General features: G+C 48.8%; 1 protein-coding gene across 1 annotated transcript; it reads left to right on the forward strand.

Annotated features, from left to right (window-relative positions):
• Window positions 1-881: 881 nt before the first annotated feature.
• On the forward strand, window positions 882-9,887 carry LOC128462012 (uncharacterized). The gene is made up of 8 exons (XM_053447233.1): window positions 882-964; window positions 1,732-1,790; window positions 2,127-2,141; window positions 6,995-7,060; window positions 8,127-8,708; window positions 8,908-8,964; window positions 9,089-9,138; window positions 9,468-9,887. The coding sequence occupies exons 1-6, from the start codon at window positions 954-956 to the stop codon at window positions 8,961-8,963; spliced, it is 789 nt and encodes a 262-aa protein (XP_053303208.1). The 5' UTR covers window positions 882-953; the 3' UTR covers window position 8,964; window positions 9,089-9,138; window positions 9,468-9,887.
• Window positions 9,888-15,040: the final 5,153 nt, after the last annotated feature.

Genomic DNA, 15,040 nt, shown 5'->3' on the forward strand with positions numbered 1-15,040 from the left:
ACTGGTTTATTATTGGTTTGAACATTAATGTGTGTTTGTGACTACTTGCTTGGGTGTGTAGTGTGTGTAGTGTGTGTGTGAGGGTGTGAGGGTGTGAGGGTGTGGTGACTTCATCATCATAATGACCTGTTGTTCTGACATGATTAAGTCGAGGAAGAAATTCCTTCTGCTGAACTCTCTGTGCTTCTTGTAATTATCATCCAACCAGTTCTGGTGTGAAAGACACTTTCATACCACACACACACACACACACACTGACACACACACACACACACACACACACCTCATGACATTAACACATTTGCTCTTTTCTCTCTCGTTTCCTGGAGAGAAATATTTCTGTCATGTCTAATCATGTTAGAACTAAACAACATTTATGCACAAAACGTCAAAGACAGAACCTGCAGCTCATGTGTAAAATATATATAAACAGTATATATGTGTATGTCCTTATGTTTATATGTTTTTTGTTCACTCATTGTTAATATCACTCCCTCTTGGCTGCTGCAGTGCATTCAACCACAGACAAATCAAGAATCATCTACATATTCATAGTAAAAGTGACTTTATTGAATCTGTTGTAAACTCAGTATGAACCTGTTTTAAATCTTAATTCTATATATATTAATTTTTTACTCTTAAGTCTCTTATTTGGTCGAAGTAAAATGAGTAAATGTGATGATAGAGGATGACATGTGGTTTAGTCTCTGGGTTTAGCATGAATGTGATTGATTAATGATGGAGGTAGAAATGCATCAGGTCATTAGAACTGGATCAAACAGAGTTAAACTGAGGGAGGATGAGGAGGAGGATGATGAGGAGGAGGAGGGAGGAGGAGGGAGGAGGAGGGAGGAGGAGGTCTCACTATAAAAGCTGCTGTTCACGTTCTGTCCAGCTCAGACTCAATAAACTCACGTTAACGTTGGTGTCACGTCGACCTGCTGAACTTCAACATGTTCCACCGGTGAGTTCCTTCATTTCTCTTCACTCTGACAGAATCTTCATCGGTTCCTTTTCTGACATTTGAACATTTACATGTGTCAGAAACCTTTTGTGACTTTTCATCATGTTTCAAAAAAGAATAAGTTTATTTTTCATGTGTGATAAAGGTCATACAAGAACCTTTGTTTGAAAGACTCTGATAAAAGCCCTTCTCTTGAGTCGTATGTGTTGAAGCAGTGAAGCCGACTCGTCTCTCTTCTGTCTCTGAGGATCTGAGCTGCTCTTTCTATACGTCAGACGAGAGGAGACGCTTTGTGTTTCTTCAGTGGAAACACAAAGACACAGTATTTGAACCCTTCAGACTGAAGCTGCCTCAGACACCTGACACTCACACACCTCAGTCGTCATGGGGCATTCTTCACTGGAACTTCTCCTTGTTGCTCCTCTCCAGCTGGATTCACTGCTTCATTTTTACATTTAGTGCTTCTTAGTTTAATCCACAGTTTTAAGACACAAAAGTTTGAACTAATTTCTCTGATTTCTCTTCTTGCTTCTTTGAAATATTTATGTTGTGAGGTTTATTTATATTTAGAGCGACACTGAACATTGTGTCAAACTAATTTTAATGTCATTTGTGTATTTCCTCCTCTCTCCTCACGACATCATGCAAAACGTCATGTAAACAAGCTGCATTCAAATCATCCTGTTCACTGTGTTTGTGTGTCTGTTTGTGTGTGTGTTCCTGTGTGTGTGTGTGTGTGTGTGTGTGCGTGTGTGTGCGTGTTACAGGTGTGTTTTCCTGCTGCTCGTCACCCTCTTCGCCGTCTCTCTGGCTGCTCCGCTCCCAGGTAATCTATGACATCACAGAGGATCAATAAAGTTTCATATTCATTATTACAATTCTCATAGTTCAGATGTCTCCAATGTTAATCATGATCAGTTATGGATTCTTTTGATACTGTGTATTTATCATTATTACAAGTGATCATTTTATAAATCACATCTTGTGATAAGAGCTGGAGGCTGGAGGATGTTCTGTTCTTTGTTTTAGAAACAATAAAGTTATTTTAAAACTGAAACATAAATGTGATTTGGAAAAAAAGAGGGCGGATTTTAATTTTATTTAATTTATTTAATTTTATTTAATTTAATGATGTGTGACGTTGTGTTTTCTTGTCTTTTAGATGAAACAGAGGACAGTAAGTATGACTGAGCAGCCAATCGGAGCGCAGCAAACTGGTGACATCAGTCATCCAAATACTGATCACGCCCCCTAGAGGCAGCTTTGGTTATTACAACCAGTTTATGTGATTCACACAATCAACACTACATGCACACACACACACACACAAACACACACACACAAACACATACACACATACACACACACTACACACTATACACTACACTACGCTACACTACACACTACACTACACACACACACACAAATGCATACACACACACACACACACACAAACTACACACTATACACTACACTACACTACACTACACTAAACTACACTACACACTACACACTACTCTTCACATACTACACTACACACACTATAACACACACACACTATAACACACACACACTACAACACACACACACTACACACTATACACTACACTACACTACACTACACTACACTACACACACACACACAAATGCATACACACACACACACACACAGACTACACACTATACACTACACTACACTACACTACACACTACACACTACACTTCACACACTACAGTTCACACACACACACACACACACACACTATAACACACACACACTACAACACACACACTAAACACTACACACTACACACTACACACTGCACACTACACATTACACACTACACACATCAACACACACACAGACACAACACACAACACACAACACACAATACTACACTACACTACACTACAAACTACACACTACACTTCACATACTACACTACACACACTATAACACACACACACTATCACACACACACACTACAACACACACACTACACACACTACACACTCTACACTACACTACACGACACATACACACACACACACACACAAACATACAAACGCACACACACACACAAACAAACAAACACTACACATGCAAACACTACACAGCCACTCTAACCTCTCCTCACCGGTCCGTCTCTCACCTGTCTGTCTCTCACCTGTCTGTCTCCTCACCTGTCTGTCTCTCACCTGTCTGTCTCTCACCTGTCTGTCTCTCACCTGTCTGTCTCCTCACCTGTCTGTCTCTCACCTGTCTGTCTCTCACCTGTCTGTCTCTCACCTGTCTGTCTCTCACCTGTCTGTCACCTCACCTGTCTGTCTCTCACCTGTCTGTCTCCTCACCTGTCTGTCTCTCACCTGTCTGTCTCCTGACCTGTCTGTCTCCTCACCTGTCTGTCTCCTCACCTGTCTGTCACCTCACCTGTTTGTCTCCTCACCTGTCTGTCTCCTCACCTGTCTGTCTCTCACCTGTCTGTCTCCTCACCTGTCTGTCTCTCACCTGTCTGTATCTCACCTGTCTGTCTCCTCACCTGTCTGTCTCTCACCTGTCTGTCTCCTCACCTGTCTGTCTCTCACCTGTCTGTATCTCACCTGTCTGTCTCCTCATCTGTCTGTCTCTCACCGGTCTTTCTCCTCACCTGTCTGTCTCCTCACCTGTCTGTCTCCTCACCTGTCTGTCTCTCACCTGTCTGTCTCCTCACCTGTCTGTCTCTCACCTGTCTGTCTCCTCACCTGTCTGTCTCTCACCTGTCTGTCTCCTCACCTGTTTTTCTCCTCACCTGTCTGTCTCCTCACCTGTCTGTCTCTCACCTGTCTGTCACCTCACCTGTCTGTCTCTCACCTGTCTGTCTCCTCACCTGTCTGTCACCTCACCTGTCTGTCTCTCACCTGTCTGTCTCCTCACCTGTCTGTCTCTCACCTGTCTGTCTCCTCACCTGTCTGTCTCTCACCTGTCTGTCTCTCACCTGTCTGTATCTCACCTGTCTGTCTCCTCATCTGTCTGTCTCTCACCGGTCTTTCTCCTCACATGTTTGTCTCCTCACATGTTTGTCTCCTCACCTGTCTGTCTCTCACCGGTCTTTCTCCTCACATGTTTGTCTCCTCACCTGTCTGTCTCCTCACCTGTCTGTCTCTCACCTGTCTGTCTCTCACCTGTCTGTCTCCTCACCTGTCTGTCTCCTCACCTGTCTGTCTCTCACCTGTCTGTCTCTCACCTGTCTGTCTCCTCACCTGATCGTCTCCTCCCCTGTCTGTCTCTCACCTGTCTGTCTCTCACCTGTCCGCTCTCACCTGTCTGTCTCTCACCTGTCTGTCTCCTCACCTGTCTGTCTCTCACCTGTCTGTCTCTCACCTGTCTGTCTCTCACCTGTCTGTCTCCTCACCTGTCTGTCTCTCACCTGTATGTCTCTCACCTGTCTGTCTCTCACCTCTCTGTCTTCTCACCTGTCTGTCTCTCACCTGTCTGTCTCCTCACCTGATCGTCTCCTCCCCTGTCTGTCTCTCACCTGTCTGTCTCTCACCTGTCCGCTCTCACCTGTCTGTCTCTCACCTGTCTGTCTCTCACCTGTCCGCTCTCACCTGTCTGTCTCCTCACCTGTCTGTCTCTCACCTGTCTGTCTCCTCACCTGATCGTCTCCTCACCTGTCTGTCTCTCACCTGTCTGTCTCCTCACCTGATTGTCTCCTCACCTGTCTGTCTCTCACCTGTCCGCTCTCACCTGTCTGTCTCCTCACCTGTCTGTCTCTCACCTGCCTGTCTCCTCACCTGTCTGTCTCCTCACCTGTTTGTCTCTCACCTGTCTGTCTCTCACCTGTCTGTTTCTCACCTGTCTGTCTCTCACCTGTCTGTCTCTCACCTGTCCGCTCTCACCTGTCTGTCTCTCACCTGTCTGTCTCTCACCTGTCTGTCTCTCACCTGTCTGTCTCCTCACCTGTCTGTCTCTCACCTGTCTGTCTCTCACCTGTCTGTCTCCTCACCTGTCTGTCTCCTCACCTGTTTGTCTCCTCACCTGTCTGTCTCTCACCTGTCCGCTCTCACCTGTCTGTCTCTCACCTGTCTGTCTCTCACCTGTCTGTCTCTCACCTGTCTGTCTCCTCACCTGTCTGTCTCCTCACCTGTTTGTCTCTCACCTGTCTGTCTCTCACCTGTCTGTTTCTCACCTGTCTGTCTCTCACCTGTCTGTCTCCTCACCTGTTTGTCTCTCACCTGTCTGTCTCTCACCTGTCTGTCTCTTACCTGATCGTCTCCTCACCTGTCTGTCTCTCACCTGTCTGTCTCTCACCTGTCCACTCTCACCTGTCTGTCACCTCACCTGTCTGTCTCTCACCTGTCTGTCTCTCACCTGTCTGTCTCTCACCTGATCGTCTCCTCACCTGTCTGTCTCTCACCTGTCTGTCTCCTCACCTGTCTGTCTCTCACCTGTCCGCTCTCACCTGTCTGTCTCCTCACCTGTCTGTCTCTCACCTGCCTGTCTCCTCACCTGTCTGTCTCCTCACCTGTTTGTCTCTCACCTGTCTGTCTCTCACCTGTCTGTCTCTCACCTGTCTGTCTCTCACCTGTCTGTCTCCTCACCTGTTTGTCTCTCACCTGTCTGTCTCCTCACCTGTTTGTCTCTCACCTGTCTGTCTCTCACCTGTCTGTCTCTCACCTGTCCGCTCTCACCTGTCTGTTTCTCACCTGTCTGTCTCTCACCTGTCTGTCTCTCACCTGTCTGTTTCCTCACCTGTCTGTCTCTCACCTGTCTGTCTCTCACCTGTCTGTCTCTCACCTGTCTGTCTCCTCACCTGTTTGTCTCTCACCTGTCTGTCTCTCACCTGTCCGCTCTCACCTGTCTGTCTCCTCACCTGTCTGTCTCTCACCTGTCCGCTCTCACCTGTCTGTCTCCTCACCTGTCTGTCTCTCACCTGTCTGTCTCCTCACCTGTCTGTCTCCTCACCTGTTTGTCTCTCACCTGTCTGTCTCTCACCTGTCTGTTTCTCACCTGTCTGTCTCTCACCTGTCTGTCTCTCACCTGTCTGTTTCTCACCTGTCTGTCTCTCACCTGTCTGTCTCTCACCTGTCCGCTCTCACCTGTCTGTCACCTCACCTGTCTGTCTCTCACCTGTCTGTCTCTCACCTGTCCGCTCTCACCTGTCTGTCTCTCACCTGTCTGTCTCTCACCTGTCTGTCTCTCACCTGTCTGTCTCCTCACCTGTCTGTCTCTCACCTGTCTGTCTCTCACCTGTCTGTCTCTCACCTGTCTGTCTCCTCACCTGTTTGTCTCTCACCTGTCTGTCTCTCACCTGTCCGCTCTCACCTGTCTGTCTCCTCACCTGTCTGTCTCTCACCTGTCCGCTCTCACCTGTCTGTCTCCTCACCTGTCTGTCTCTCACCTGTCTGTCTCCTCACCTGTCTGTCTCCTCACCTGTTTGTCTCTCACCTGTCTGTCTCTCACCTGTCTGTTTCTCACCTGTCTGTCTCTCACCTGTCTGTCTCTCACCTGTCTGTTTCTCACCTGTCTGTCTCTCACCTGTCTGTCTCTCACCTGTCCGCTCTCACCTGTCTGTCACCTCACCTGTCTGTCTCTCACCTGTCTGTCTCTCACCTGTCCGCTCTCACCTGTCTGTCTCTCACCTGTCTGTCTCTCACCTGTCTGTCTCTCACCTGTCTGTCTCTCACCTGTCTGTCTCTCACCTGTCCGCTCTCACCTGTCTGTCTCCTCACCTGTCTGTCTCTCACCTGTCCGCTCTCACCTGTCTGTCTCCTCACCTGTCTGTCTCTCACCTGTCTGTCTCTCACCTGTCCGCTCTCACCTGTCTGTCTCTCACCTGTCTGTCTCTCACCTGTCCGCTCTCACCTGTCTGTCTCTCACCTGTCCGCTCTCACCTGTCTGTCTCTCACCTGTCTGTCTCTCACCTGTCTGTCTCTCACCTGTCCGCTCTCACCTGTCTGTCACCTCACCTGTCTGTCTCTCACCTGTCCGCTCTCACCTGTCTGTCTCTCACCTGTCTGTCTCTCACCTGTCTGTCTCTTTCATTTCAGAGTCAGACTCAGGAGAACCTGAACCATCTCCCATTCCTGCTGGTGATGATGAGCCCACTTCTGACGGTGAGAATATTCATAGGATTATAAAGAAGAATCATAAAGAATGTTTCTCTTGAGCAAGACTGATATGGTTTTTTTCCAATGCTGATACTAGAGGGTCAAACATTTCCAATACCAATAAATCAGATACATATAATTATTACAAAAATTCAATGATTCCTCAGGCGTCGTCATCAAACCTTTACAACATAGAAATGTAACAAAGGTTTGATATTTACAGTTTAACCATAAAACAAGTCACTATGAAAAACACAAATATAACCAATTATATAGTAAACCTAGATTAAGAAAGTGAGATCATATGTAAACATTAAAGTTTATATACATCTGACATCATGTGTGTGACATGTGATGCATCATATGACGTAATGACATCATCACATCAACTTGATCAAAAACAAAAACACTTTTTGTCAGTTTCAGAAGATTCAAGTGACAGACGCTCAAACTAAATGTCAGTTCAACAACTTAAGTCGTTTAAGGTCATTAGTGTGACGATGATATTAACTGACAATAATTCATAAAAGAATCAAACATTTGTCAGAAGCAGAACGTTAATGTTTAAACAATGTGAAGCTGTTTAACTCCGTCTGGTGATATACTTTAGAAATATGAATATGCTGCTGTGTCATTGAGACAGAAACCTTCTTTGACTGACATTTATTCAACGTCTTTAGTTTGGTCTGTGTCCCATCTGCTAACATGGAGCATCAGGGTTTATGAGCTCTACTACAGCCAGCCACCAGGGGGCGATCAAGACAAGTTGGCTTCACCTCCAGGAGCCGTCATGTTGAAGCAACAGTAACCATAACACAAACAGCTGGTCTAATCATCAAGTGACAAAAATAAGCTTTGAATTTGTTAGATTTTATCAAATGAAACGAGTTCTCCGCTGCTCCTGCGTGCTAAGCTAGGCTAACTGCCTGTGTTGACTGTAACCTTAAAGGATTCACTTGTTCTCAGCTCACATGGGTTTGTAGATTTGATATTTGCCAGAGCAGCACCGAGATGAAGACAGATTCACACGCTGACTCTGAACATACATGTGAACTGTACCTTTAATTCTCAGAGACTGATAAGGACGACGATAACCCTGAAGACGATAAAGATATGACATCTGAAGACAACTCTTCAGAGGAGGAACCGGAGGAGAGCACGGAAGCAAGCAAAGAAAATGAAGGTGACGCTGAGATGACTGCTGAGGAGCTCACTGAGGATTCTGATGAGCCTACTGAGGAGCCTACTGAGGATACATCTGAGGAGGCTTCTGAGGAGCCTACTGAGGATACATCTGAGGACACGTCTGAGGAGGCTACTGAGGAGCTTACTGAGGACACTACTGATGAGTTTACTGAGGAGCCTACTGAGGAGGCTTCTGAGGAGCTTACTGAGGGCGATTCTGAGGAGCCTACTGAGGAGCAATCTGAGGACACTTCTGAGGAGCCTACTGATGAGCCTTCTGAGGACCCGTCTGAGGAGCAATCTGAGGACACTTCTGAGGAGCCTACGGAGGAGCTTTCTGAGGACACGTCTGAGGAGGCTACTGAGGAGCCTTCTGAGGAGCCTTCTGAGGACACGTCTGAGGGAACTGCTGAAGAAGATTCTCAAGAGGTTTCTGAGGAAGACGAGAATCCTACAGAGGCTTCTGATGGTAAATCAAAGATTTAAGATAAGGAGTTCAGATTTGAAGAACTTGGATCAATCAGTTTGAAAAGCTTTTGAAATAATCAATAGTAAATATAATCATAAAGTCAAGGTAGAGAACCTAGAGAGCAGTTTGTAGAATGTAGTGACATCTAGTGGTGAAGTGTCATTTTGTTCAGCTTCCTGAGTTGTCATCTTTTCTTCAGATGCAGTGGAAGATGATGGGTCCGACGAGGCTGGAGTCACCACCGCAGCACCATAGGGTAAAGGTCACACTTCACTGTGACATCACACTGCCTCACAGCCAATCACACTTCAGCTTAAGTTGGACCATTAATGAACATCAGAGGTTTGTTGAAAATGAAAATGTGTGTTTGCTTCCTGTAGATTCTGCTTAGACGCTCAGCCTCTGACCTGTGGAAGCTCCTCCCCCCCAGGTACCTTCACTCTGCACCACAGCCGCTGGAACTGACCTGAGAACACGTTGTGTGTTTTATGTGTTGTGAATATCACTGTTTTTCATTCTCTCTTTGAAAATGTGAAGACCTGGGTAAAAAAAGTCAGTTAATTAAAAGTGTCCACTGAGCACTTTAGCTTTTAGATCAATAAACGACTTTGAAACTAAGTGACTGTGGTGCGTTCAGGTACTGCAGGAAAAAAGACTGATAGTGATAACGTTTCTTGTTAACGTGTTTCTTGTTAACGTGTTCCATGTTAACGTGTTTCATGTTCACATGTTTCATGTTCCTCTGTTTTCTCCTGTCAGCGCCTGCGGAATACACTCGCCATGACAACAACCAACTAAACTGCATTTTAGCTTCAGCCTCCAGCTTCCTGTTCTTCCCGTCCTCAGCTTCCTGTTCATCCCGTCCTCAGCTTGTTCCTGATTCGTTCTCTTTGTTTTCAAACTGGCTGCTTTACTTTTCATTAAAAAATTATAAAAATGAATAATGAACCCTGAACCTGTGTGTCTCTCTGCCTGTCTGTCTGCCATCAGTCTAACGTAGAAACATTAAAACAGCTGCTGATCTCAGATCTGCCCTGTGTGTCTGTGTTCAGGTGTACATACAGTCCATCGTTTACCTTACAAACATTAATTACTATTTTTAATAGAAGGGATGTCAGCGATAATGATTGTTTGTAAACAGAGGAACAGCTAATAAAGTTTGAACTGTCAGAAACTCAACACACACTGAGTGTTTATTCAAAGTTCAATAATCTCCTGCGTCAGATCAGATATTTGTGATCTGAAATAAGACGCTACAACCAACATGAAGTAAAAATGATGAGTGATTGTAGATGTTGAGAATATTAACAATATATCACTGGAGAGTATTAAAAACTACGACCTGAACAGTGAAGGTATCAGATGCAGGAAACAGCTGCGATCACTTCCTGTACCGTGGACGAGGTGGTGACAGTTAATATTATATTTAAGTGTTATTGTTCATCTCCTCTTGGAGTTAGATAAAGACTAGTTACAGCTGCAATAAAGCTTTTAGAAATAGGGATCATAGATGAGTGAATATGTTTCATACTGAAGTCAAACAGACTCATTACATGCAGAAGGTCGACAGAGATCATGTGATTTTACAAGAAACTTCAGAGAGCAGGTCGAACCAGTTTGGATTCTCCAGTCAGCTGCTGCTGTCCCACATTCTTCTGCTCACATAACCAGTCTGTCAGGATGAGTCCACAGCTACACAAAGGGTGACACACTCACTACACAAAACCATGTTCACAAGCACCACAACACGTTCACAAAAACTACAGGTCGTCCACATAACACGTGAACAACCTGAGGTGCATCAGCCTCGAGGATTCCAGGTGTGTGGGCGGAGGAGGAGGAACGGGGGGGGGGGGGGGGGGGGAGGAGGAACAGGGGGGGGAGGAGGAGGAGGAGGAGGAGGAACAGGGGGGGAGGAGGAGGAGGAGGAGGGGGAGTCAAGTAACCTGTAGCCGCTGGGGCACTGTTGTGGAAGAGTGACTCCTAAGATGGAGCAGATGAAGTTTCTCTGAGACCATGAAGAGGAAACTGACCTGCAGGTCCTCAGAGGTTAACTGACTCTCACACACACACACACAGACACACACACACAGACACACACACACACAGACACACACACACACAGACACACACAGACACACACAAACACACAGAGGACACAGAGACATGAGGTTGGGGGGGGGGGTACTTCCTGCCGGATAAAGGGTTTGTTTCAGAGGAGTCCATATTGGGTGACGGGGTCGTGACCAGGCGGCAGCAGGTCGAGTGTGAGTGTGACTCTTGATTAAATGAAACTTGGTCCAGGTGAGTTTCAGCAGGAAGCAGCAGGTCAGACTCTGTGAGACTCACTGACCTGAGTTCAGATCCTGAGTTCAGATCCTGTTCTCTGAACTCGGCCGGTGTCACTCCCACTGCTCCTGGATCTGTTTTATCTCCTGTTATCTCACATTGATAAACTCATGAGTCTGTAGATGAGAATGTAATGAGCCTCTCGGTCTGATTTAGTTTGGATCTGGACGGCTTGAGGACGAGTGCTCTGGTTCCTCTGGTTCTGTGTCTCGCTGGCTTCCTGCTCTTCCTCCTCCTCCTCCTCCTCTCCCTCCTCCTCCTCCTCCTCTCCCTCCTCCTCCTCCTCCTCCTCCTCCTCTCCCTCCCCATCCTCCTCCTCCTCCTCTTCCTCCTCCTCCTCCCCCCCCTGCTCCTCCTCTGTCCCACAGCTCTCGGTTTCAGGCGGACGTCAGGATCAAAGTTCCAGGTGAGCTCCAGTCATTCAGAACCAAGCTGGACCAGCCTCTATCTTAAAGTGCCCCTAATTCCCCTCCTGGTCCTGATCCCAGAGTCCAGCCCGGCTCCAGGTTCTGGTTTCAGGACGTCCTGCAGATGGATGCACACTCATGTTCTGCCCTGATTCCCACAGACAGCAGGAACTCACTTCAAAATAAAAGCACAGAAGGTCATCGGGTGTTGAAGCATGTCAAAGTGAAACGACACGTTTCTGTTTGTGCAGCCGCCTGATGTTCTACACACAGAGACCAGAAGAAGAAGAAACCTCCACCATTCACCACCACCACCACCTACACCACCCACACTACCACCACCACCACCACCACCTACACCACCCACACACCAACCACCACCACCACCACCTACACCACCCCACACACCAACCACACCACCACCACCACCACCACCACCACCCACACTACCAACCACACCACCACCTACACCACCACACTACCACCACACCACCACCACCACCACCCACACACCAACCCCACCACCACCACCCACCCACCACCACCACCCACACTACCAACCACACCACCACCTACACCACCCACACACCAACCACCCCACCACCACCACCACCACCACCACCCACACTACCAACCACACCACCACCCACACCACCCACCACACCACCACCCACACCACCAACCACACCACCACCACCACCACCCACACTACCACCACACCACCACCACCACCACCACCACCACCACCAACCACACCACCACCACCACCACCCACCACTACCAACCACACTACCAACCACACCACCACCCACACTACCACCCACACTACCAACCACACCACCAACCACACCACCACCCACACCACCAACCACACCACCACCCACACCACCACCACACCACCACAACCACCACCACCCACACTACCAACCACACCACCACCACCACCACAACCACCACCACCACTCACACTACCAACCACACCACCACCACCACCACCACCCACACTACCAACCACACCACCACAACCACCACCACCCACACTACCACCACACCACCACCACCACCACCACCACCCACACTACCAACCACACCACCACCACCACCACCACCCACACTACCAACCACACCACCACCACCACCACCACTCACACTACCAACCACACCACAACCACCACCACCACTCACACTACCAACCACACCACCACACCACCACCACCAACCACACTACCAACCACACCACCACCACCACCACCACTCACACTACCAACCACACCACCACCACCACCACCACTCACACTACCAACCACACCACAACCACCACCACCACTCACACTACCAACCACACCACCACACCACCACCACCAACCACACTACCAACCACACCACCACCACCACCACCCACACTACCAACCACACCACCACCACCACCACCACCACCACCCACACTACCAACCACACCACCACCTACACCACCCACACTACCAACCACACCACCACCACCACCACCACCACCACCCACACTACCAACCACACCACCACCCACACCACCAACCACACCACCACCCACACCACCAACCACACCACCACCACCACCACCCACACTACCAACCACACCACCACCACCACCACCACCACCACCACCAACCACACCACCACCACCACCACCCACACTACCAACCACACTACCAACCACACCACCACCCACACTACCAACCACACTACCAACCACACCACCAACCACACCACCACCCACACCACCAACCACACCACCACCCACACCACCAACCACACCACCACAACCACCACCACCCACACTACCAACCACACCACCACCACCACCACAACCACCACCACCACTCACACTACCAACCACACCACCACCACCACCACCACCCACACTACCAACCACACCACCACAACCACCACCACCCACACTACCAACCACACCACCACCACCACCACCACCACCCACACTACCAACCACACCACCACCACCACCACCACCCACACTACCAACCACACCACCACCACCACCACCACTCACACTACCAACCACACCACAACCACCACCACCACTCACACTACCAACCACACCACCACACCACCACCACCAACCACACTACCAACCACACCACAACCACCACCACTCACACTACCAACCACACCACCACCACCACCACCACCACCCACACTACCAACCACACCACCACCACCACCACAACCACCACCACCACCACTCACACTACCAATCACACCACAACAGCCACCACCACCACAACCATCACCACCACCCACACTACCAACCACACCACCACACCACCACAACCACCACCACCACCCACACTACCAACCACACCACCACCACCACCACCACCACCACCACCACCCACACTACCAACCACACCACCACCACCACCACAACCACCACCACTCACACAACCAACCACACCACCACACCACCACCACCAACCACACTACCAACCACACCACAACCACCACCACAACCATCACCAAAACCATCACCACCACCCACACTACCAACCACACCACCACCACCACCACCCCAACCACCAGCACAACCACCACCACAACCACCTCCACCGCCCACACTACCAACCACACCACCACCACCACCAGCACAACCACCAGCACAACCACCACCACCACCCACACTACCAACCACACCACCACCACCACCACCACCAGCACAACCACCACCACCACCCTCACTACCAAACACAACACCACCACCACCCACACTACCAACCACCACCATCACAACCACCACCACAACCACCATCACCACCCACACTACCAACCACACCACCACCACCACCAGCACAACCACCACCACCACCCTCACTACCAAACACAACACCACCACCACCCACACTACCAACCACACCACCACACTCACCACAACCACACCCACCACCACCACCCACACTACCAACCACACAACCACACCCACCACCACCATCACCAACACCACCACACCACCACCACCCTGACTAGCAACCACACCACCACACCCACCACCACCATCACCACACCCACCACAACCACAACCACCAAAACCACATCCACCACAACCACACCCACCACAACACCACCACCACCACAACCACCACCATCACACACTCGTATCCACATGTGCACACATCTGGACACATAATTTCTGGTTTGAGGAAGTAAATACAATAATTTATCTTTATATACGATCACTTATTGTTTGATGTAATTACAAACTGAACAGTGATGTGAAGTAGAGGAGGAGGAGAGGAGGAGAGGATGAGAGAGGAGAGGAGAGGAGAGGAATGGAGAGGAGGAGAGGAGAGGTGGAGAGGAGGAGAAGGAGAGGAGGAAGATAAGGAGGAGAGAAGAGGAGAAGGAAGTAGTACCTAGAAACAGCCCCAGTAGTAGCTTAACAGTACTATTACTACTGCTTCTGCCCACACTACTACTGTAGTGTCAATACTCACGCTGTTAGCAGCAGTATTCATTTAATTTGTAGTATTTATATAGTGCTTGCAGTACATGTATAATTTGCTGTATTTTTGTAATTTGTAGTATCGA

Source organism: Pleuronectes platessa, chromosome 18, assembly GCF_947347685.1.
Source record: "Pleuronectes platessa chromosome 18, fPlePla1.1, whole genome shotgun sequence".
Classification (NCBI taxonomy): domain Eukaryota; kingdom Metazoa; phylum Chordata; class Actinopteri; order Pleuronectiformes; family Pleuronectidae; genus Pleuronectes; species Pleuronectes platessa.

Coding starts and splice junctions, on each gene's coding strand:
- LOC128462012 (XM_053447233.1), top strand. Junction 7,061..8,126: donor TGATGAGCCCACTTCTGACG/GTGAGAATATTC, acceptor TTTAATTCTCAG/AGACTGATAAGGACGACGAT. Junction 8,709..8,907: donor TCCTACAGAGGCTTCTGATG/GTAAATCAAAGA, acceptor TCTTTTCTTCAG/ATGCAGTGGAAGATGATGGG.